This window comes from Capra hircus, chromosome 19 (genome assembly GCF_001704415.2).
Source record: "Capra hircus breed San Clemente chromosome 19, ASM170441v1, whole genome shotgun sequence".
NCBI lineage: Eukaryota > Metazoa > Chordata > Mammalia > Artiodactyla > Bovidae > Capra > Capra hircus.
The window spans coordinates 49,067,534-49,090,896 of record NC_030826.1 but is presented as its reverse complement, the minus strand read 5'-3'; the positions used below and the strand labels follow the sequence as shown (position 1 = coordinate 49,090,896).

Here is a 23,363-nt window from a genome sequence, read left to right as displayed (position 1 = left end):
TCACAATGTTATACAATCATCACATGGATCTAGTTCTATAACATTTTTATCACCCCAAACTAAACCCCCTTATCCATTAAATAGTAACTTTCATTCCCTCCTTCCCCCTGGCAAAGCACCAGTCTGCTTTTTTTCTCTTGGCTTCACCAGTTCTGGTATTTCATGTAATGGAATCATACCATATATGGTCTTTCCTGACTTATTTTCACTTAGCGCGTTTCATCCTCACCATGGCATATATCGGCATTCCTAACATAGTTCTTTTCTAGCATTTACTCTAAGTGTGGTCAAGGATCGGTTCTCAAAGTGTAGTGCATGGGTCAGCAGCATCTGCATCACCTGAGAACGTGTTAGAAATTAAGATTCACTGTAACTGTAAGATTAAATTTCACAGAAACTGGGGGTGGGGCCAGCAATCCCATGTTGGAACACGCCTTGCAGGTGATTCGCAGGTGTGCTAAGTGAGAAACCCCTCAGTCAAAACACAATTAAGATACAGCCTGTCACCAACCCCAAATCAGGAAGAATCCAGGGGGAAAAGCCAACCAATTGCAATGTACAAAATGTCTTCTCATTGCTTAAAAACAGGATTAGAGAGGTAACATGATTTTGAAAGAAAAAAGGTAATTATCTGTGGCTTTTTGTTATAAACAGTAAAAGAATTGAAAAAAGAAATGATCTTTAAAGTATGAGTTTATTCTCCAGGTTTTCTTAAATACCACAAATTAGTGCTTTTATTGCAGCTATATCCAGAAGCTGAAAACAATTTAAAATATGTTCTTTTATCATACATTTAACACTTATAAGAGACAGAATGGAACGGTATGAATTTTAGAGATGACTTTTTCGATTCAATAAAAAGCACATGGAAACTGAATTACAGAAATGACTGAAAGCATACATTAAGGTGTTTCATTAAAAAAAAAAAGTCCCTTGTTACCTCTCCTGCTGGTTAGTAATCTGATGAAAACAGTAGGCAAGTATTCTCTGTATTAAAACCCAGTGTGGGGGGGGGGCACAAAAAAAAAAAAAAAACCCCAGTGGTTCTATCCTTCTCATTCATGCAGCTTTAGGTCAGAAATTCGGGGGTGGGGGGCAGGATTTTAGGTTCTAAACATCCCAAATGTTTTACTGCCTTAGGCTAATGGATCTTTTTAACACTAAAAAATTGGTAGTAATTCTTGTTTGCTTGGACAGAAAAAAACAAAAAGATGGATGTGCAGTTAACCAAATCAAGTGGGATTTAGTCACTGGGGCACAGTTACAAGTGGCCCCAAATGAGAACACACAAAAAGCTTAGTCTGAGGGTATGTATGTCAAAATAAAAAACAAAGGAGAGGAGCACTTGAGATCTTTATAGCAACATATTTGGCCAAACAGTCAAGGTTTGGCACGTATGAGGGGAATGAGTCCCTAGAAAGATGAAGTTAGTGAAAAGATATTCGAATTAGTTCCAATTCAGTTTACAAACTAACAATACAAAATGATTTTGTTTTCCATCCTTTCTATTCAAAAGAAAATTAAAAACCATATTATATCCTTAGTGCTAATGTTTCTGAGCTTGCAGTATTTTTGGTAAGTTTTTAGAGATGTGTTGTGTGCTGTGCTTAGTCGCTGAGTCGCGTCCAACTCTGTCCATGGGGATTCTCCAGGCAAGAATACTGGAGTGGGTTGCCATGCCCTCCTCCAAGGGATCTTCCCAACCCAGGTCTCCCACACTGCAGGCAGATTCTTTACCATCTAAGCTACCTGTGATAACAAATGTTATTAATGTGGCCAATACATTAAATTTCTAAAGAATAAAACTAGATTGATACTATGTTATTATTCACAATGACTCAACAAAAATAATAGAGAGTCTACAATTGTTCCCAGCCCTGGGATCATGAAATAGAATAATTTAGTGACCATTAAATGGAAAATGAATTAAAAAAACTGTTGTTTCAAGAATGTCTTTCCCCTCCCCTCTTCACTTGTATTAAGAAAAAAAAAAGACCTTTTACTTTCTTTAGATACATTTTAAATAACCTAACCTTTTCCCCCCATTTTCTCTGAAATCAAATTTTAAAACTTCTAAAATTTGCTCATAGTAAGTGATCTCAGATGCTTCTTTTGACAACAAAGCTACTTCTGTTTTATAATATTTTTTTAAAAACTGTCAAGACTATATCATTTGCCAAGAGGTTGCCCTGAAGTCTCTTTTTTGGGGTCATTTTTAATGCATTTTAGCTTGTTACCTAGTGTGCATATAATGGAACTAAGGTTCCTTGAGGAGAGAATGAAATTGGAGCACTGATGAGGTAATTAGACATGGAAGTTAAAGCCACAAGGAGTTAGAAAAATGACTTTGTGTATTAAACTTAGTCAATACAGTTAGTTCAACAACTGGCCAAGTCAGGGAAAGGGAAGATAAACTACTGCGATTCAAACAGCTTGAATCAAAAAAATAAAAAATAAAACAAAGAGTCTATAGCCTACCAGATAGCTCTGTACATAATCTAGAGACTTTCTGCCACAATACTAAAATACAGATTCTTCACAAATCACAACTTTATCCCAAATGTTCTTACAGGTTCTATGTTGCTTTTAAATTCTACTAAATAACTGATAGCTTTACAACAAAATTTATTTTATTTTAAAAAACACATTTAAATCACTATCCCACAAAATGTTTAGAAACACGGGTAACCATGGAAAGTAAACGTGCATATACTGCTTTTATTATAATAATTATAGTTGTTAGCTGAATGAAAACAAATAGTAGCTAAAAAGGTTTCAAATGACAGAAAAACGTATTTAGGTAAGTTATGACAATCTTTCGAGTACTCAGATGATGAAATGTATATTTCTGCACCAAATGCAAAGTTAACAGTGAAATTAAGGTACTAAAAGGTCAAAAGGGGCCTCAAACATATTCACTATCTTTTTAATTTTAGACAAAAGAGCTGAGAATAGAAAAGAAAAAAAAAACCAACATATACACCATAAAAGTCTTTTTCTTTTTTAATGACTTCCGATTTTAACTCTTTTCTAAAAGCATTAAGGGCATGGAGACCCTTATTGTAGATTATGTATCATCTCCTCTTTGGCTATGAGGTGTGTGGTTTTGTTAACTAGAGACATCAATGAGTTCAGTTTCTGAGACCAGTCATTTAATAAATTATTTGGATCCTTGGGTCTCTGGAAGTTGATAATTCCTGCCAACCTGTCTACTTTAGCAAAGATGGTCTTGTTGACTACTAGATTTGAGAGAAAAGCCTCTGACTCCTGCAAGAGAGAAAGACAAATTGGTTTAAGACATGATAATTTAGATAATAAAATTTAAGGAAAGCATTTTCTAGTATCTTCAGTCAAGAATATGCAGGGCTAAAATTCATTATTAATAGTTAGAAATTGATATCCTGCAATAATTTACTTACCTTACTGAGAGTCTAGGGCTCACTTTGAATCTCCCCACAAACTTAATACTGTGGGTACTGTTCAAGAGCCTTTGTCAACAGCAACTTGGTCTACCTTCTACCAATGTTTCCCACCAAAAGCAGTATTATACAGTTTGTTTCCAGAAATACTGGTGAGAATATATGCTCTGCCACTTGCTAACTAGATAGCCAAGGACAAGGCACTTTACTTCTAAGGCCTCTGGTGCCCTTGTCCAGAAACGAGAAGAGTTAATGAACTAACCAGGGATCAAACCCTCTAACCCAAACTATTCCAAGATTCTTCGTTTGCAGTTAGATTGTCAGGATGCCTCTTGCTGACTATACACTTTGCCTAACTCCTATCTCTTTGGTGTTGTACATTTTACCAACATGAAACCCAGACCTGAATACAATATTCCCCTAACATGTCCTAGCAACTTTCCAGGGGAACTGCAGTCAAGTCTCCCTCATATGGTTTATTTCTACAGTTCACTTTTTGAACCTAGACATATTTATTATAGAAATATATACTTTAGATTCAAATTAATCAGTGTAAAACTAACATATTTAAGTAAAGATGTTAAGTAGTATATTATTCACATAACTATAACTTAGGATTTAGGCGACTCTCTGGTGTTCAAGATAGCTTGGGGAAACCTTCTATCACCTAAATTTAAGGTAATAAACTGAAGTTGAAAAAAAAATAAAAAAAATAAAATGAAGTTGATTTGCTCACTCAATTTTTACAAGTCAACTGATTTTCAAAATGAATGGTTACAAACAATGGTATTTACTACTTACATCAACAGACAGATCCAGAAGCTGAGCCATCCTCTTCATTGTTATCCTTGTGTAATACTTGGCCATTATTCTAATATTCTGAGGAAAGAAGGGCAGGCATGGAGGACACAGCCATCAGTAAAGCCAGAAGCTCATTTGTTTTCCTATCCAAGTAGGTTTAATTAAAACGTCAAGACTCAGAGCTTTTATTCTGCTGCAGTCTGCCACTGGGATGAAGCTGGTTCTAAATGTCTACAACAAAACTAAATATTTCAATATTTTGGCTTCTGCGGTTATTTTTAAGTTATTCTGAGCACACTCTACAACTCTTTTAAAATACATATGGTTAAAACACAGGCTTAGCTAAATTAGTTGTTAAAAGTTGTAACTGTACTAAAATATTTTTGCTAAATGTAAGAATCTAACATTAAGTTTTTCTATGATACAGATGTTTAAAAGGCTAAAATTTTAAAAAGATCATCTCAAAATATTATCATCACTGTAACTACATAAAGATAACCTGAATTAAATTTCCCAATTTTCACTGGAAGTGGTGTTATTAGAGGTGCCCTCTGGGTATTCTTAATGTTAACCTTACTAACAAAGCAGCCACACTCACAAGGAAAAATGGGGTTCTGGGGAGAAAAATGAGCTCATCTTTGAAGAAGCTGCACTTCATCCCATCACTAATCAGGGTCAACGGCAACACCAACCTCTCAGGAAGAATAAGAATCACTCAAGACTCCCTGCTTTTCCTTCATCCTTTCATCAATGACCAAATTCGATTGTCTGTCTTCTTTAAAATAGTTAATTCCACGCCATCCACTCAATTCAAGCCCACAAAGCCCCTCTCACTTAGCTAGTCTTCTTATCTCCAGTCTTTTCTCTCTCCAAATTCACTCTTCACACTTACTCCCAGAGGAATCGTTATAAAATACAAGCTGGTCGTTATCCTCTCCACTTTTACTACTAGGTGTACAAACTTTGTTATGACCAAGACCTTTTCCGTATCTCCGAAGTCCTTTCTCACTGAGCCCTTTCCTTGGAGGTCCCCAAGTTCCCCGGCTGGTCTGCTGCCTCTGTGACCCAGCAAAGCCTAACCCATCTGCCTACAGGGACGGCCCTCCTGTCCTGCCCACTGAACCTTCATACCCTTCTCACAAATCTTACCTCACACATCAATTCCTATAAGTCCAGCTTGACCATTCTACCTGGTGGAACCAATCAACTCTCTCCTTATGCTCCCCTCTCATCCATGTATACTTGTACCATAATAGATAATTTATAAATGCCTCTTGCACTGTGATATATTTTTAAACATTTGGAAGGTAGAGACCATGTCTTATTCTCCCATGTGTCCCAGCACTTTGTACAGTGTAGCACATAGAAGGCTCACAATGTTTGTTCTGTGAATGAAGGTTGACATAATTCAATTTGTAGTGACACCCAAGAAGATCAGTTGGGTTTAAAACACGTTACCTGTTTCCAAAACTACCAAGTCAGTACTAGTGAGAAACCACCCCCATCCATCCATCCCTCACATTCTTAAGAAATTCTTTCTGGTTTATATACTATAAAAGTTTGTATTCCTGAGTGGTCCTCTCAAATTGCAGCATGGTAACACAGAGATATCTTATCTGAAAAGCTAACAAGAGGTGGGGAAAAAATGACAAGGGGATAAGATAATTCTGATGTGCTTGGGAAATAAGACAATAAACACCTGAACAACAAACTTACATCACTACCACACTAGGCATAGGAAAAAAAAAAAAAAAGAATCCTGAAGTGAAGAATTAATCTAAAATAAACATTTGAGAAGTAAAAGTTCAAGCTCGAATTTGCCACAGTTTGCTCCTGAACGGTCATTTCCAGCACACCAGACCCTTACATGCTCAACAGCTCTGTGTTTCAGGTCTGTCCACCTTTTTTCACCTTCCTCTGTGTAACCAAAAACGTCAGTTGCAGGACTCTCTAAAGAACCTTTTCTTAATTCCATTCCATAGTCTTCAACAAGTGTGGACCAGCGCATCAACTCCATTGTGGTAAAAAGCTTTAAAAGGTCCCTGTAAATTACAGAAAACTTACTATTCCAGATGTGTAAAGATTGCATTTCATCTAATAGCAAAAATTTTAAAACATCAAAGATGAATTTTTAGAAAGCTTTGTTTGTAGAACAAGACACGAGGTGATTATTATTTACCAACTTTGTTACCATTTTTTCCACAGTAATTCTGAAAGTGCCTCTCCTACTTATCATTCTGTTCTCTCCTGTATTATATTTGCCAATTGCTGGACTGACTATAAACTTACTAATGAAACAGATAAAAGAAGAGCATAAAGCCCATGTCTGCTTTACATAGCAGATTTTCAGAACCATCTACTTTTTCTGAAAATCACAAAGCCCCAAACATTTACTAATGATAAACCTGACTGAATGGTTAAACAAGATCTGCCCAAGTGAGCTTGAAATAAAAACTTATTGATAAGTGGCTTAGAATGGAGTATGTTATAATCTCATTGTGTTAATTTCTAATGTAGTCCTAACAACACCACCAACAAAAAAAACCACTTTATTTTCTCTGAGTTTATTCTCTAATACGATCTATCAGCAATCAATTAGGAAGCATACACTTAGGTTAATCAGTCTTTCAAAACGGTACTTCTACTGAGACACACTATACTAATTATAAAAGTACTTACTTGTATTTAGGGATTTCTTCTAACTTCTTGTCACCGCTTATCCGGTGAACCAAGTCTGACTGTTCATTGTCAAAAGGAGCCAAGATAACATAAAGGACAACACTTTTCAGGGCCTAAAAGAGTTGTGCAATTCAACAGAATATAGGCAAGATTAGAAACAAAATGAAAACTCTGGCAGAAAGTGAAAATTCATGGAATAACTGTATACATTCATCTTTAATAGCGTATTCAAAAGTCTTAGGGGAAAAATCTTATCAGATTGATCTTTTCATAGGGCTTTTTGGTAATATTTACTTTTCATAAAACTATTATAAAACAAATACAGTGAATCTTTGTAATGTGAATTACTACCTGGGTTGGCTTTTTTTTTTTGAAATTGAAGTATAGTGATTTAGTTAGTGTTTGTTTCAGGTACTTGAGAAGGAAATGGTAACACACGCCAGTATTCTTGCCTGGAAAATCCCATGACAGAGGAGCCGAGCGGGATACAATACATGGGGTCACAGAGTTGGACATAACTGAGCGCCTGAGCACGATTTCCGTTACAGAGCAAAGTGATTCAGTTACATATATAATATATATATTGTTTTTCAGTTTCCTTTCCATTGTAGGTTATTACAAGATACTGAATATAGTTCTCTATGCTATAAGATATATCCTTGTTTATTTTATATATAGTGGTTGTATCTGTTAATCTCATATTCCTAAATTATCCCTCCCCCAAACATTTTTTAAAACAAATGTATAAAAGAAAAAGTCTTTATAACAAGTTAGCAGTAAAACGGTGGAATCCACATGTACACTATTCACAAGTTTTGCAAAATAATTTTCCAAAGTAATGCTGGATCTTTTATCTGTGACCTCAGTTAGAAGGTAACTGCTGTATATGTCTTAAATAGTAAGCCTACATTTCTTCAAAGGTCATAAATAGAGTGTTGCCACAATTCATCTGAATCAGTAATGTTAAAGTGAACTATCAACACAATGAACAGAAAGCTGCACCACACAACTGCATGTGATTACTGAAGTTAAAATTATCTCAAAATAAAAAAAATGCAAATTCTTTCTGATAAGTTTCAACATCAAGTTTAAAACTCTATCTTAAAAAAAAAAAAAAAATATATATATATATATATTCTTACCTGTTGCCACTTTTCACTTTCTGCCTGTATACAGGGTGTATCATAGATTGCTCTGTAGTGCTTACAAATAGATAAATAAGATCCTTCATGTTGATCCAGTTGAATCATTAAGTTATAGTATTTCAACTTTAATTTCTGTAAAATATTGACAAAATGGGGTTTATGGATTTTTTTCCCAAACATTTTCAAAGTAAACTTAGAGTAAGAGATAGGCTTACCTCTGTATTTTCTTCCTGGAAAAATTTGGTGTTAATTTTTTTGCTGATGATTTGTGTACGAATGTAATCCTTCACCGCTAGGCAGAGCCGCATTTGCTCCAAAATAAACTCCACTCGCTCTTTCTTTTCCATTGACCCGTAGGTTTCCACCTACCAGAGTGAATCCCCAAGTTTATAATGTTTAGTAATACTTTACAATTGCAACAAAGCTAAACAGACATTAAAAATTCACACTTGATAAATAATAAGAAACTTCATGCATATTGGGAGAGTGCTGCTGATGATATAAAAAGCTAGTTTCCTTCAGGAAATTAAAAATTTTTTTAAATTATTATACTGTAAAATGGATGTTTTCCTCTTGGTGTAAAGTTCTATAAATTTTAACACATGTACAGATTTCTGCAGTCACCATTACAATCAAAACCTAGAACAGTTCCATCACCTGAATAACTCTCATGTACCCCCTTCAGTCACACACTGCCCCTACTCATAACCCCCAACAACCAATGATCTGTCCTCCAACACAGAGTTGTCCTTTCAAGAATGTCAAATATGCAACCTTTTGAGACTATCTTTGTTTACTCAGCATAATGCTTTAAGTAAGATTCATTCAAGCTGTGTGTAAATCAAATGGTTCATTCCTTTCTATGACTAAATAGTATTCCACTGCATAGATGAACCCCCATTTACCCATTCCCCTGCTGAAAAACATCTGGGCTGATTCCATCTTTGGCCTATGGTAAGTAAAACTTGAACATTAGTGAAAGAGTTTTGTGAACTTAAGTTTTTCTTTTTCTTGGGTACCCAAGGATAGGTTTGCTAGGTTATACAATAAACATATGTTTAACTTTATAAGAAACCTCCACCCTGTTTTCCAGAGGGGCTGCACCATTTTGCATTCTTACCAGCGATCTGTGAGAATTCCAATTGCTTTGCATCACCACCAGCTCTTGGTACTGTCAGTTTTTTTCTTTTTTAATTTTAGCTATTCTAATAGACCCTGATGCTGGGAAAGATTGAAGGTGGGAGGAGAAGGGGACAACAGAGGATGAGATGGTTGGATGGCATCACCGACTCAATGGACGTTGAGTTTGAGTAAATGGGGAGTTGGTGATGGACCGGGAGGCCTGGCGTGCTGCAGTCCATGGGGTTGCAAAGAGTCAGATGCTACTGAACTGAACTGAATAGGCATGTAGTGATTATCTCATCATGGTTTTAATTTGCATTTTCCTAATGGCTAATGAAGAAATGACAACTGTAAATATGAAAAAGAGTCAGTTGTAAGCTAACTATATAATCGTTGAAAGTATGACATAAAATAGAGCCATCAGTCTTTTTAAACTTCAGATAACAGGTCTGATGTGACCCCTTATGGATGTAGAAGTAGATATACACGATACAAGAGAATTATATCAAGTACCATGAAAAAGTTCCTAATATAATATCTGGCACACATACACTAAAAATGATTTATAAAATCTAGAATGACACTTTTACAAAGTAGACTGAAGTAAGGCTATTGTTATTACTATAATTTGGCCTAAAAATTTTTTATTTCACTGCTTCTCCTTTGTAAATTTTAAAACTAGTTATTCAACACTGTGCCAAGCACTCTACACACACTAATTCTCCTCTGTAATTTCTTAAGGAAAACAAACACACACAGTGAACCATTAATGTTTCATTTCTACATCTTCACTCACTCTCTCTCTGTCAATTACTTTGAAGCAAATCTCAGACTTTAAAAATAATATTTCAATATGGTATGTCTAAAAGATAAACCCTGAAAAAATTCTTACATAAAAATTCTTTGTATCATTAAATATCTAGTCACTCTACAGTAGTCTCATTCATTTTTTAATCAACTCAGAATCCAAATAAGACTCATACTTTGCAATCTGTAGATATGCTTCTCATGTCTTTTTCCTTGCAATTATTTCGTGGAGAAGTCAAGCCAATCACCCTGCGGTCCCCCAGAGCCTGGGGGCTGTGGGGTGCATTCCTGTGGCACCATTTGGCTGGCTCCCCTGTCCCGGGTATACCTTGAAAACTGGCAGTTAGACCTTTGTATAATTGAGGGTAATTTGGGGGGCACAAATACTTCACAAGGGATGTTAAATCATGAGGCATATAATTCTCCTGTTTGGAAAACAAGAGTTTGAAGACAAAACTATGCAGAGAATAAAAAGATTGGTGGTTGCCAAGGGTTAGGGAAAGGAAGGGATAATAGGCAGAGCCAGAGGATTTTCACAAGCAGTGAAACTATTCTGTGTGCTACTACCGATATGATGGTGGAGCCACGTCATTATGTTTGTCAAATCTATAGAGTGTACAACACCAAGAGTAAACCCTAATGTAAAACTATGCTCTCTGCGTGATAACGATGTATCAGTGCAGGGTCAATGACTGTAACTAAGGTACCACTCTGATTTGGGATGCTGATAGTAGCAGAGGTTGTGTGTGGTGTGAGGCAGTGGATACATGGGGAATCTCTGTATTTCCCACTCAGTTCTGCTGTGAACCTAAAACTGCTTTTAAAAATAGTCTTTTAATTGAAAAGAAAAACATGTGTGTCGGCGGGGGTGGGTGACTTGAAGTCAAACAGAATTAGTGTGAATCCAAACTCAATCACTTCTGGACAGTGACTATAGTTAGTTAACCCCTTTGACTCAGTAGCCTAGAAACTGCCCACCAATCAGATACTCATTAAAAATGAGGCCAATGATTAACAGTAAATTCCTAAGGCACAGAGAGATATACATGAATTACTGGTTTAAGTTCTAAAGAGAATTAAAATGTTCAAAAAATAGCATAGAGTCAAGACTAATTTGTTGATCTTAGTTTTCAAAACTTAAAACAGTTAAACGTAGTTGGGGCCATAATTACACAATTTCCAGCTGCTTGAATAACCTCACACACCACAGTACTCACTCTTAATCTTGGTGGTTCAGAAAAAAGCAATAAGGTGCCCAAAAAAGCAATTATAAGAAAATACTGCTGATTGAATAGAAAATTTTACATACCCTAAAATGCAGCTCCTTACCTGTAACTCTTGTAAAATGGAGGCTGCCTCTTTGACATCACCGTTTTGTTCTTTTATTGTGGCTAACGTTTTTGTCAGCCGAGCACGCTCAATTTCAACATAAATCTACAAATACAAGAAATTCATATTATCCAAATTCCTACAGAAACATGTTAAAATTGAAAAGGCAAAACTGAACTATCATCAAACAAGGTATTTCTCTGCAGCTGTCATGCACTTGTCTTCCTCATAGAAACATTTTACATTTCACACACATAATTTTAAAGAAGACATCTCTATAAAACATTATCCATATTTTGCAGCTTCCATTTGAGAACCTAAGTAGGAAATCACTGTGCTTAACAAATAACAGGGCCAAACAGCAAAGACAGTGCCACAGAATGGCACAGCCACAGAAAGCACCTTTAAAAGAATTGATTATTTGAAAAAAAACACTCTGCAAAGAGCACAGGCAGTCCAATAACTAATACAACCAATACTCTCATTCTGACTCGTTTAAATGCAAGGCTACTTTCTCTAAAAATATCTGATCTTGTAAACTATTAAAAGTTACTAGCATTTTTCATAGCTATAGCTAATGTTCAGTTAATAATTTCCAACAAATGAAGCATTAAAAATATAACTGTAGCCTAACAGAGTCTAGGGGACTAACTTTCATGCTTGTGCTTGTTGACCTGCTTAGCCTTTCCTCTGCAACAACCGCTTTCCCCACTTACTCCCAAAACCTTATGTCAAATGATAACAACATGGCTTACGGTTTCCTAAATGTATTAAGCATTTCTCACTTGCTATCTCTGCATATAATTTCCCCTATATCTAAAATGTCCATCTCCCTACATCCGGGCCCAGTATTACTTGTCTTCATTCTTTTTTGGATGCCACTTCACAGCATGTGGGATGATCTTAGTTCCCTGACAAGGGATTGAACTTGAGCCCCTTGCAGTGGAAGCATGGAGTCTTAACCACTGGACACCACGGAAGTCCCAGAATTAGTATTCACTCTTAAAAAGCCAGGTGAGCCACCATCAACTCTTTGAGGCTTTCCTGAGGTCCTCAGCCAGTCAATCCTCACCTCTGTGCTGCAGGGACACTCTGCTACTGTCGTGACCAGCACAGTAACTGTTTCTATGACTGACTTCTTTTGATGTTAAAAATAGTGTCCTGCCCATTTTGGACCTCGCACAATACAGCCAGGTGCTCAATAAACATTTAATGAACTAAACTGTCAGAGAGGTAATAAGTTAGATATAAAACTAAGTTTTTGTCTTCAAACTACAAAAATCTACCTAGAAAGAAATGTATCTACCACAGTCACCATTTCATACTTGCCCTTTTTTGAGAAACACAGACTGGGTTGCGGGGGTGGGAGGCATCAAAAAAAATACAGATGCATTTTGAAAAGAGTGAAATTTTGAAAGCTAACCTCACACTGCAACACTCTATGAAACCTCTGCTACACCAAAGAAAGATTTCTCAAGCAGATCTAGCTGACGTGAAGAAATAACCTCATGTTTAATATCAGCAAATGTAAAATTGGGATAAGATGAATAAGTTTTAGAAAAATCTGGATATACTAAGATTGTCACTATTTATATTTACTGGCATGTGAGAAGACACTAGATGTACAAAGATATGGGTTAAATTAAAGTGATGACATTTTGTGTATTTGATCTCAAAAATACATACATATGTACTTAAATAAAATGTTTAAATACATAAGTATCTCTGAATACAGGTAAGCCAGTACTTATCTCACTGTGAGTTATACTAATAGAAAACTCACCTTTCCTTCTGTAACCATTCGTAGAGTATCAATTAATCGAAGTTTGATGGGAAGGTCTGTGATTTCTTCAACGTAAGTACAGCACTGTTGAACCATTTTTGCAACAGCCTAAAACAGTAAAATCCATTCACAAGTTAAATTCATTCCTCACACAGGAAAAGGAACTATTTTATTTATGGAAGTGCTGTGGTCAAATCTGGTCTCCCCAAAAAACTATATATTGAAATGCCTATTAAAAAAAAAACCAAAACCCTCCCTTAGCTAAGAAGTACTGAATACTCAGTAACAAATCAATAAAGGATAGGAAAACCTCAGTCACAAAGACTTTACCCTCCTTTACAACTGGTGAGAAGATCACACAAAAGGACAGGTAAGAGAGGCATGTCTGGCAATGTCTAGCAGAAGGCTGGCTGGTTAGTTTTCTTGCAGCCGAGAAGAAAAGTATGGAAGAAGTGGCAACAGACTAAAGGTGTGGGGAAGAGAAAAGCACAATTTAACAGTAGCCATGACAGCAATGAAGCCATGATAAAGAGTCAGTGGCAGAAGCAGAAATTAAACAACAGTTCCGTCATCTGGGTGGAGAGAAGGAGCCACAGCCAGCCATGCTCACCCCAGTAAAATGTGACCCTGAGAAGCACAGCATTGCTTGCCCACAAATCCCAGACAAGTAATACAAGCAGGCTGGACGATATTTTTTCCAGCTCTAACAGTCTATGATCTAGGTCAGGGGTCAGCTAACCTCTTCTGTATATTTTTATTAATATTTACACAGTAAGTATCTTAGACTTTATGGGCCAAAGCGTCTCTGTAGCAACAATTCTGCTCTGACTTGTAACTCCACAGACACATGACAGACGGGTGTGGCTCTGGCCCCCAAAACTTATTTACAAAGGTGGCAGGGAGAATTTGGTCCTTGGTCCATAGTTTGCCAACCCCTATCTAGATTCTAAATGGCACAGCATAACCATTGATAACACTAATCAGGACTCCTGTCATCAGGAAAATGTTATATTCAGCATATTTAAAGATAGCAGAAAAGTAAACAGAATATTTTACCTCAAAAGTAAGATAAATACTAAGTGTCTAATAAAAGACATGATTAACTAATCAGCTTGATGGATTATAACACAGCCATTTAAAATAACAACTATGAAGGAGCTACATGGAACTAGAAAAAAGCTGCATCAACACTCTCACAGCAATTTTGTAAAAATATGCAACTACATAAAGACTAGAAGAAAAATAAAAGCAGTTGTCATGAGAATATGGACAGAATTTTTAAAAACTCTCTAAATGCTGTAATGTTGACTTAACATTATTAGATTTAAAATAGATTCATAGAAAGGTTTTCTTTTTCTAGAAGTCCTTATTCAAATTTGAATGTATTTGTTTTTGACCAATCTTGAACTCACTTGTTTTAATTGACTCCGTCTTTTTGACAAAAGCATAATATTTTCATTAAGTAAATCCCATTCTTTAGCCTCATAGCACATCTTCACTATTGCAACCAAGATACGGGATGTGGACACCATATCAGAAGCCTGTCAGAATGAAAATACACTTAAAGTTAATGGAACAATGTCAAATGAAATTGATGGCAATTGAGGTTTTCATTATAATCTACTCACAGTTCGGGTCTGTTTTTCCAAAGAGAGAAGGGTTTCAATGACTTCTTGAAGTCTTCCTTCCTGAAACAAAAGGAAAATGAACAATAAAAACACCACCACCGACGCAAAGCCAAATAATTTAGTCTGACATGAGGCGTTTCTGAAACAGTAAAGGCAAAATCAATAGTCTGTTTTAGAGGACAGAGACCACCTGCACAACTGTTGTGTTTTTTCTCCCTTTCATGATACTGCCTGCTTCTCTAGAGGGTTCCAAAAGTCAGTGGTTCCCAATGTGGGGCCTACAAGCTATTTTTAACATTTCAAAATACCTAGGAGAAATGAAATCTAGTAAAACAATGATTTAACACCCAAGGAAAACAACAAGTCTTTGTTTTGGATTCTAACTCATCACTTCAGAGTGGTAACACCTGTTTATCTTGTTCTGAACAGAGACTCCTCACCTGAGCCTTAAATGCGTGAAAAAAACTTTAAAACACAAGAGTTCTGAGGAGAAACAAAAAGGATATTTGGTGGTAAAAAGATAGGAAACCTTGGTTTAATTTTTCAATGACTTTAGGAATAAAGTAACTGTGCTTAAAGAAGATGAAGCCCACCTGAGATTACTGCTTGGCATGCATGCCAAACCAAGTAACACCAAAGCAAGCAATACCCACTTGGTATGCAAGCTATGCCAAGTCATGAACTGATAGGACCTCTATCTCACATGTAAACACGAAACATTCTCCCTGGGGCATACATTAAGAGATGAGAATAATTAAATTCACGTAATATAAACCTAGATAATCACACACCAGGACTAAAATAAGCCACCATATTAGGAAACACACATTTTGGTAAAAACAAGACCAACCCACAACACAGAGACTGCATTTATTTAAGGTAAAGATATTAATAACACTGAATAAACTAGAAGTAATGAGGAGGGTTTCACTTATAAACTGCTTTTCTAACCGTAAGGAACTTTATTTTTACGTTAATGGCATTCACAGATGATCCGTGAGTACCATCCCCTTTTTCTCTTTTACTGGCTGTGCTGGGTCCTGGCTGCTGTGCAGGCTTCTCGCTGCAGTGGCTTCCCCTGTCTTGGAGCAGGGGCTCTAGAGGGCTCGAACTTCAGTAGCTGTAGCACGCGGTTCCCAGGCGCTAAAGCACAGGCTCAAGGGGTGTGGTCCACTGGCTTAGTTGCTCTGTCCAGAAGATTCCAATCTTCCTGGATCAGAGATGGAAACCACGTCTCATGGATTCTTTACCTCTAAGCCACCAGGGAAGCCAGAGTACTACTCTTTTACTGATGAAAGAAACTAAACAACTTATGAATTAAGGGCACAAGTAATGTTTAAACTTTTCAAAATACTGTTTCCATATTTTCCATTATGAATTTTCCATGCAGCACAGAAAGTGTACTGTATAGCCACTGTATGAATTTATTAATTCAATCTGAAACATATACAATTACTAACATTTTAACAGTTTCCTATGCAAAGGGGAGCGCCAGTTCTGAAAGCTATATAGGTTCACGTACATTTATTGTACACAATAAATGCTGCCTAAATGCTTCTGTCCGTCAGAGCAGAACAAAGAATAGGGCTATAAATTCTCCAAAGCTAAAGGCCAATAAATCATAAAAATCAAAGAATCTAAACCTGTGTTGTTCAAGGGTCAACTGTAGTTTCCACAGGGAAATGGTTACTATGTGGCAACAAAACATAGTGCAAGAATAGCTAAAATGCAAAATACTGTTGACTAGTGGTACCCTCTTGTTGCTTTTGTAATTACCACTAGTCACATGACTGACCCACAGAAAATAGTTTACTACAAGTGGTATTTTAATTCAGAAATATGGGTTTTAAAGAACGGTACCATATATAGGAAGGAATCACACACCACTCTAGGGCTGGGGTCTACCGGTATCAATGGAACATTAAATGTCACTGTCACTGTCTCAGAAGGGCACTCTTTGATACTGCTCTCTAAAGTCAGTAGTCACTCAGCACCCCCTTAACACTCCAGCCCACTGAGTTTCCGGTCTCTAACGACTCTGTGGACAAAGACTGGCACCTACCTGAACTAAAGGATACTGGCCCTAGATAAGGTAACGTAGCAAAAGAATGATTTCAATAAGCTCAGATTCCTGCATCTTCCCCTACAGAGAAAAAGTCTAAAATCATTAATTGAGCTGTCTGTTTTGGTGATTAGAAATAATCATTTGATGTTCAACTACATGTTTTTCTTTTTTTCTCCAGCCAAAACTCCTATACATTCTGGTTCCTCCCTTATCTTTTTGGAACAGGCTCTCAGAGATATCTCAGTGGCTGCCTTCCTGGGCGACAGTCCTCAGGAATGCTGCAAATTAAGACATAATTCTCAGCTTAAAGGTTGTGCATTTTTTTTCAGCTGGTAACCCCAAACTCTTTTCCATCTTCATGTTCACCGTCTTTCTAATTTCACTAGAATGTACCCAGTAAGAGCAGGGGGCTGTGTCTGTACTGTTGCCCACTGTAACTCAGTGCTCTGCACCTGCCCAAACTTACATCCCTTTACAACTTGTACCATAGTTATTAATATACAGGTCTCCAAAGTGTTTTGTAAATAAAAAAAAAAAAAGTGTTTTGTAAGTTCCTTTAGGGCTAGACCTTGTTTGATTGGGGCTTCCCTGGTGGCTCAGCCGGTAAAGAACCTGTCTGTAAAGCAGGAGACCTGGGTTCGATTCCTGGGTTGGAAAGATCCCCTGGAGAAGGAAATGGCAACCCTTTCCAGTATTCTTGCCTGGAGAATTCCATGGACAGAGGAGCCTGGTGGGCTACAGTCCATGGGGTTGCAAAGAGTCGGACAGGACTCAATGACTAACACCTGTCTGATCGGGGCTTCCCAGGTGGCTCAGTGGTGAAGAATTTGCCTGCCAATGCAGGAAACACGGGAGACTCAGGTTCAATCCCTGGACAGGAAAATCCCCTGGAGAAGCAAATGGCAACCCACTCCAGCTTGGAAAACCCCACGGACAGAGGAACCTGGCGGGGGTCTTAAAGAGTTGGACACATATACCATTGTTTGATTGTATCCCTTGCAGCAACTTGCACGTAGCATGTGTGGAATGAACTGACGTTGACCTGAACTATTCATTTGATCTTGGCTTACAATTCCTGATTCTTACTATTACAGTAAGTAGAATGTGACAAATTATATAGCGACAATTCAGTGCTGAGGGACACGATCATCAGTTTCATTAAATGCAACTCCCAATTCTCAAACCGTCCCACTTTTCACCCAGTCTTCCACGTTCAAGCCTATGGCTAAACACCTTCCTCCTCTTCCTGTCTGTTCACATGTCGTCCTTGCAGTCCTCCCTCCTCGAGGCTGCCTTTCAGCGCAGAGGAACAAGCTGGTTAGAGCTACCAAAACCAACTTGTTAGAACATGTGACTCTTGTGACTCCTTCTTATTAAAATAATCCTTGTCAGTGAGGTAAATGACTAAGGAGTTTGTTCAACATCAATACATGCTGGGGATCTGCACGTTCTCTATGTTTGTGTCCTTTAACTCCTAAATGACTTGATCTTTTAATGACCTCCTTAAACAACCTAAATAAGAAAAGGCTAATAAAATGTTAACCACAATTAACTGAAGTGAAATGCCAATCCAATACTTTTAAATGACCTATTTCTTGAAGGGGTCTTTTGTCCAAGCCATTGACAATCAAGTAAACTGTTTCTCATTTCACCTCCTTTATTTTTAACATTAGAAGAAGAGAAGAAGTTGCAGGTGACCAAAAGAAATAAAAAGACTTTAAGAGGAGGGAGAAACAAAGGATATATTTAATTTAGGAATGCAAGTAGTCCCTAAACACCCATGTGTCAAATACATGGTGATCCAAAAGGGGGGGGGGTTGTGGGGGATGGGGGCGGGGTAGGAAGGGAACCTTCTGCAGCCAGAACTGTTAAACACTGTATCTCCACAGTTCAGAAAAGGCCTTCCCAGACTAATGTTTAAGTCCTGAATGCAAGAGTGAAACAACAATGATTATCACAAACTAGTATCACTTTTATTATCTCACCAATCTGATACAGGGTCCTCAGACACCAATCACAGAAGCAGTAGAATGTAATGTTTAAAACAGGCTCTGCAGGGACTTCCCTGGCAGTCCAGTGGTTAAGATTCCATGCTTCCACTGCAGGGGGCAGGGGTTCAATCCAGGGGAACTAAGATCCTGAGTGGCCAAAATACAAAACAAAAACAAACAAAAAACCCGGGCAGGATCTGCAGCAGTCTCCTTGAGTCGAAATTCCAGATCTACCACTGTCTTACTTCAGGCAAGACACTTACCCTCTCTGACCCTCAATTTTCTCTTCAGTGATATGAGCGTAATAATAGTTCCTACCGCAGAGTCGGTGTAAGGATTAAAGCAATACCTAGGAAGGTATGCCTGAATGTTCAAATGTATGTATGTTACAATCAACATAACAGCTAACATTATTAGTTACTGTTGATACTTGCTAAGTGAGTGTTAGGACACAGAAACAGAACTGTACTAGGTCACAACTGTAAGAGATACAAAAGGCCTAGATTTGGCAATTTTACCACCTGGGTTTAGACTTCAGTTGGACTTTCGAAGGCTTCTGCTATATGTGGTTTTCTCACCTGATACATTCTTATTCTCTACACACATAATCTTTTACCTTAAATTGCCTTCCATATTAAAAAACGTCTTAAACACAGAAGTGACAGTCTCTTAAAGAAGCCACGGGACATAGCAAAAAGAACACTTGCTACCTGTTGCCAGGAGACCTCAGCTCGACCTGACTCTTCTCTAGACCTTGGATAACCGCTGAATCTACCTGAACCTTAGTTTTCTCAGAAGTGAAGATAACAAAACTTCCTTCAGTTTTCTTGATGGGTTCAAAATGAAAAACAAAAGCATGTAGGCTAGGGCTTGCCTGGTGGCTCTGTGGTCAAGAATCCACCTGCCAATGCAGCAGACATAGCTTCGATCCCCGATCTGGGAAGATCCCATGAGCCGCAGAGCAGCTAAGCCGATGAGCCGCTACTGCTGAGCCTGGGCTCCAGAGCCCAGGAGCTGCAGCCACTGAAGCCCATGGGCTCTACAGCCCACGCTGGGCAACAAGAGAAGCCCCCGCGAGAAGTCGGCACACTGCAGCTAGAGAGTAGCTGCTGCTCTCTGCAACTAAAAGAAAAGCCCGCACAGCTACGAAGACCCAGCACAGCCAAAAAAATATACAAATAAATAAAATTATATTAAAGAATGTATGCTAAAATATTCCATGCATTCCAATGTAGAAATGCAGTGTTTCAAGTATTTTTTCATGATTAGCAGAATGCTTAGAATATAAAATGAATAAAAAGCAAAACAGAGAAACATACCCTAAAAAAAACTAAGACAACTATCTTATCCAAAAGTTGAAAACTGTGGTCTGTATTAAAAAAAACCTTCTACCCTCCATGCCCCAGCCCTCTTCCCCGGCCCCACCTCCCCACAAAGAAAATTCACATCTACACCTTGTGTTCAACAGGCACAGCAGCTTAAAAGAAAAACCAAAATAGCTCTAATTTTGTTAAGTTTAACAGGTCCCAACGTTCCTGGCTTCAAACATTTCCATCAACTTGATACCTAAAAAAAATCAGTTGGCCTTTGAGTTTGCAAATCCATTCAACTATCTTGAACATAACCACAATGTTGTAAATAAATGCCATACACTGACCACTAAAACAACTGTAGCAGCAACATTATTTTTTCCTTACTGGCTTCTAAGCGATTAGAGAGCAAGAGTTTTATCCACTCATCTTTATACTCTCCACAATGTCCAGCACTGACTGGGTCTTGCACACAGTAGGCTGTTAGAAGAGACTGCTAAGGGGAAGGTTTTCTTTTACCCTCATCTAAGTTCTAGGAATAGCTATACTCCTTTAAAGCAATTAGCTGCTTTTTTATGGACACTACTAAACCTATTAATTCCAAAGAGGTGGTTCTGGGGCTGGCTCTGGACTGAACATATGTTTTGTTTGATCTACGTGGTATTGCCTCAAACAGTGCTTCAAAGCAGTTTAGTGTCCAGTTTCTAAATACAGAGGCAATTCATATAAAAACCCATATTCTGGTCACTCCCACAAATAAGAAGAGTTGACAACGCTTGGCCTTCATCCTCCATTGGCAAAGCTGAACCTAAGGTGCAGAGTTCCTGCCCCCTTTCCCAGTCCAGGTGCTCAGAAGTTCAGCTTTTCACCACACTCTGCTCACTGGGCAGGACAGCTCAGTGGGAGCAGAAACCCTAGAGTCAGTGTGCCTGGGTCTGTACCCTGGATCCATCACTTTACTATTGGTATGACTCTGGAGCGTGTGACTTAACTTCCCCTAGACGGTTTTCCTGTCTGTGAAATACAAATGATAATAATGTGGACCTCACAGGGCTATGCTGAGGATCAAATGAGTTAATATGTGTAAGCAAACACTTAGAAGAGTACCTAGCCCTGCAGAAAGCACTCAATAAATGTTAGCGATTATCTGCCCGGCTCTGGAGGTGTTGAGTTTTCCAACCTCTATGTAACCGGTTTGTTTACACTAGCAGCTAGAAAGCTCAGAGATGAATCTACGGTTCCCTTCCCCTTAGGGTACTGAACCTAAGAAATACAGATCTATCAACTTCATCATCTTTTCCTATCCCTGACTTTTCTAAAGCCCCACTACATTCTTTTTTTGGGAATAAGGGAAGCATTAAAAGGGTTCTTTCTAAAAACTAAAGGTGAAGTATTGACACTCCTCCTGCCCCTGAATTTATTCTGTTTTAATGTACTTAGATAGAAAGCTCCATAATAAACAAAAACAACTGTATTAGTGAATGCATCCCAGATGAACTGTGATAAATGACTGTGGATAGATTGATCAAAGAATTTAAGGAGGCCTGAGCATAATCCTTAACAACCTCATATAATGGAACTGATGCAACAACCATCCAAACCCTAGTCAGGCAAAGTGAAAGTCACTCTCATGTCCCACTCTTTGGGACCCCATGGACTATACAGTCCATGGAATTCTCCAAGCCAGAATATTGGAGTGGGTAACCTTTCCCTTCTCCAGGGGATCTTCCCAACCCAGGGATCGAACCCAGGTCTCCTGCATTGCAGGCGGATTCTTTACCAGCTGAGCCACAAGGAAGCCCTAGTCAGGCAAACCTAGGTTTAAATCCCTGGTTCCACCTATTACTAACTGTAACCATCGACAGACAACTCTGAGCCTTGGTTTCTTTACAGACATACACAAAGTTGCCTGACACACAGCAGTGGGGACATGATAAATGCTTGGATCAAGTAAAATTTCTATTTCATGAGAGATAAGCAGTTGGGCTTAAACTACAGTTCAAGACCTCTGCTAATCATGTTATTCTCATTTGTTTTTACTCGCGAAGTTCCCGCTCCTAGGATGACTCCTCCCCATTCCAATATTACTCATTCTTCAAGATCTGATACAAACGTCAGCTTCTCTGAAAAATCCTTCTTTAAACCACCAGTAAGAACGGACAGCTTCCTTCTGTTTTTCAGTAACACTTTCATATTCGTATGGCACTCACTAGCATATGAGACTCGTCTAATTCGTTGTGTACACGAACTCCTCCTTAAGGACAGGGGTCCTGAATTAATCCCCTTCGTACTATCACTTTCCCGTCCCTTCTTCTGGCCAAGGGCCAAGCACATCGCCACGATCCGTCCGCAACTTAACAAGAGAAACTGATTAGGCAAGAGAAAGAAATAAACTCTCTGATCTACAGTGAATGCTGAAGCCGCCTTAAACCCTGAGGAACTACTAAAGAAAACTTGAAACGGTATCCACGAAAAGGCAAATAATACTACTGGAGCCCCAACTTCTACGGGAATGAAGTGACCATCTGTCCTGGGGAGGGTCTGGGAAGCTGGAAGTACTACGGTACTCCCGTTGCGGGGTCTCCCTGGTCGGGCAGACCTGGGATGTCCTGCTTATGCAGGCCTAACTCGGGCCGGACAGACAACAGCGGGATGCGCGCTCCAGCCCGGAGGCCCCCTGAGGCCTAAGCAAGCTTGGCGCCGTGACTCAGCCCCTGGCGCCCGCCAACAGTCAGCCGGCCTCCCCTCACCTTGGCCAGCTTCTCGCACTCGGGCAGTCGCTGATCCACCGTGGCGCTATAGTCCACCTCCATCTTGACAATGCGCCCATCAGCCCGCTCCGAGCCACCGTCCGCCATGGTCCCCGCCTGAGCGTCCCTTGATGTCCCCCTGCTTCGGCCACCACTCGTCACCCACACCGGAAGCCGCCGGCGCACCCGCTCAGGCAGTGCGTCGGCAGCCCGCGCGAAGGACCCCGCGAGGCCCCCTGCACTGGCCGCCAGTCAGGCACCGCCGCGGACAGCCCCGGGGTGATGGGCGGAGCGGGGGGGCGTGGCTCGAGCGTGCATGAGCTCTCTCTCACACACACACACACACCCCACACACACACACCCACACACCCACACAGACACACACCCACCCACACACATACACACACACACACACACACACACACACACACCCCGCCCCCGTCTGGTTTTGCCTTTGGTGGCAGACTTTTCATCTACAGTTCGCGGTGAAAAAAGCTAGTATAACCGAATAGACTATGATACATATTCTTGCAC

The 23,363-nt window shown here is 38.9% G+C and overlaps 1 protein-coding gene across 1 annotated transcript; it reads right to left on the bottom strand.

Annotated features, from left to right (window-relative positions):
* On the bottom strand, positions 676-23,040 carry PSMD12 (proteasome 26S subunit, non-ATPase 12). The gene is made up of 11 exons (XM_005694020.3): positions 22,830-23,040; positions 14,714-14,773; positions 14,498-14,626; positions 13,086-13,193; positions 11,303-11,407; positions 8,260-8,409; positions 8,042-8,176; positions 6,900-7,012; positions 6,088-6,262; positions 4,221-4,298; positions 676-3,267 (listed from the first exon to the last, which is right to left on the bottom strand). Exons 1-11 carry the CDS (start codon positions 22,935-22,937, stop codon positions 3,058-3,060), a joined length of 1,371 nt encoding a protein of 456 aa, XP_005694077.1. The 5' UTR covers positions 22,938-23,040; the 3' UTR covers positions 676-3,057.